Raw genomic sequence first — 2,118 nt, 5'->3', positions numbered from 1 at the left:
AGAATAAGACTTCAAATTGCATACTCCTTCCATTTGTCATTTGTTTAAAACAAGTTGTCAACAAGTTGTAAGTTCTAGTGCATCCCCTTTCTTTGACTTGTAATACTAATATGTATACAATTTGAATTTGACATCTCAAATACAACTCATAACATAGTTGGCATTCTAGAGTTTACTAGATAATAGTTGTCATGCATGTATGTAGTCTTCATTCTAGTGTGAAACCAAGTTGAAATTGAGTCAACAAAACCATTGTGGGCTTGACCAAAGCACCATCCAACAGAAACAAACAAAAAAAATGAACAAACTATTAACAAAAATTATTAGCATGAAAACGAAATTGCAACCATCAAAAAGAGCTCTAGTTGCTCTATAATTAAATTTCATAATAATAATTACCAACTACAGTCTTTCTTTTTAAGGGGTTAAGCTACTCAGTAGCTATATAATTTTTTTTTTTTTTAATATAGGCTATATACTCTGAAAAATATTATGTTGGTGAAACGTAACTCGAGCCAAACGAAAAGATAAATACTGTCAAAAATTTAGGTGATTTTAAGGGGTGTTTTATGTAAAATAGATAAGTTATCGTTTGACCTCCTGGTGTGGACTATGAACCAACAAAAAAAAAAAAAAAAAAAAAAAACATCAGCTCCAAAAAAAAGGATTGTTAACTTTTGTAATCCTATAAAGTTTTAATTTTTTTCCCTCAAAAAATTAACGTTTTTTTCCCCTGAATTTAGACTAGTTGTCAAGTTGTATTGTGGCTTCTATGTGAGTACAACTGTACAACTTTCGAAGCTTAGGGTACAGACGTTTTAAACACGTATTTAGTTACTATTCATTATTTTTGTCTTTTAAATAAAGGGTTAATTAAACACGTGTTTGATTACTATTCATCATTTATGTTTTTTTAGATGAAGGCTTAATTAGTTTCTTACTACACAATCTTTTTAATTAATAATATCTTTTCTAGAATGATAAGTCAAACCGTCAATACGAATTTATCAACGAATATGGTTAGAAGGGGGCTTAAATCCTCAATCTCTTTTGTTGAAAGGTTACTCGAATAGTGCTAGACTATTAGCATTTTGGTTTTTAAATTAATAATATTAATTTTAATTTATTTAATAATTTGTATAAACCTAATAACTTTTGCTTTCTTAAATGAAATTAATTTAGAAAATAGAATTTATATTAAAAATAAAACTTACAAAAAAATAATTACAACTCACAGAAAATTCGGTTGATGAGTTACATATGTGCATTCATGTCCAACTACTATCAATATCTAGCTAGTTTAATTTTGAGCATTTTTTCCCTTTCATATTTGATTATTTATCAACCCATACACCATTACTATTGCCATAATCAGTGATTGATCAATATCCGGTTGTACTGTTAATGTAAAAACATCGTTTCCAAATTTAATCCCTGTCGTTGTTTGCTTTTGTTTAATCTCCGCGATAAGTACACCATCTCGATCTTGATCTACAATCTTGAACCCTAATTTTCCATTCGTCCCAACAATCTTGTACGCGTTCCCTCTTGCTTTATGATCATAAGAAGTCACATAAATACCTCGCTGTTTTCTTACACGAAACCATAGTTGTTTCTCTGAACTATAATCATCCCATTTATATCCGTCCCAACATCCAAATAGTCGCAGCTTCTATAACAACAAACCAAAGAGCGTGATAAATATCATGTTATGTATAATATGTTTTAAACTACAGTGGTTTGGTTGTCGCTAATGCACATAATTATTTATTTTACATAGCGATTATATGATTATATATATTTGCACTAACGACCGACCTAATGATCATTGTTAAAAAATCCTAAAAAATATGTTGTATGTAAAATTTGAAATATATTTTGTACCTTTGGTAAAATGGAATATAGAACTTTTCCTTGAATGTCCATTAGGTAAACTTCTTGGCCACAATTACTATCGTAATTATCAACTCTATAAACGATTTCTCCTTTTGAATTATATACAGTGCATCCATTAGTGTTGAATACTAAAGATTTCATCCATATTGTGAAAGATTCAGGTTTTGAAGTTATGTAAGAAGGAGAAGAAGGAATTGATGTTTGAGGAAATATTTTAGACAT

At 29.1% G+C, this 2,118-nt stretch overlaps 1 protein-coding gene across 1 annotated transcript; it reads right to left on the bottom strand.

Moving 5' to 3' along the window:
- Positions 1 to 1,324: 1,324 nt before the first annotated feature.
- LOC139863192 (protein LURP-one-related 11-like) lies at positions 1,325 to 2,118 on the bottom strand. Its single transcript, XM_071851842.1, has 2 exons — positions 1,885 to 2,118; positions 1,325 to 1,672 (listed from the first exon to the last, which is right to left on the bottom strand). The coding sequence occupies exons 1-2, from the start codon at positions 2,116 to 2,118 to the stop codon at positions 1,325 to 1,327; spliced, it is 582 nt and encodes a 193-aa protein (XP_071707943.1).

Source organism: Rutidosis leptorrhynchoides, chromosome 1 (assembly GCF_046630445.1).
Source record: "Rutidosis leptorrhynchoides isolate AG116_Rl617_1_P2 chromosome 1, CSIRO_AGI_Rlap_v1, whole genome shotgun sequence".
In the NCBI taxonomy this organism is placed as follows: Eukaryota; Viridiplantae; Streptophyta; class Magnoliopsida; order Asterales; family Asteraceae; genus Rutidosis; species Rutidosis leptorrhynchoides.
The sequence above is the reverse complement of the archived record's forward strand: the minus strand, read 5'-3'. Positions and strand labels throughout refer to the sequence as shown.

What these genes read in the sequence shown, in the direction of transcription:
- LOC139863192 (XM_071851842.1), bottom strand. Translation starts at nt 2,118, where the DNA reads ATGTCTAAAATATTTCCTCAAACATCAATTCCTTCTTCTCCTTCTTAC. An exon ending in TATATTCCATTTTACCAAAG is followed by an intron (nt 1,673 to 1,884) that starts GTACAAAATATA and finishes TTGTTGTTATAG; the next exon opens with AAGCTGCGACTATTTGGATG.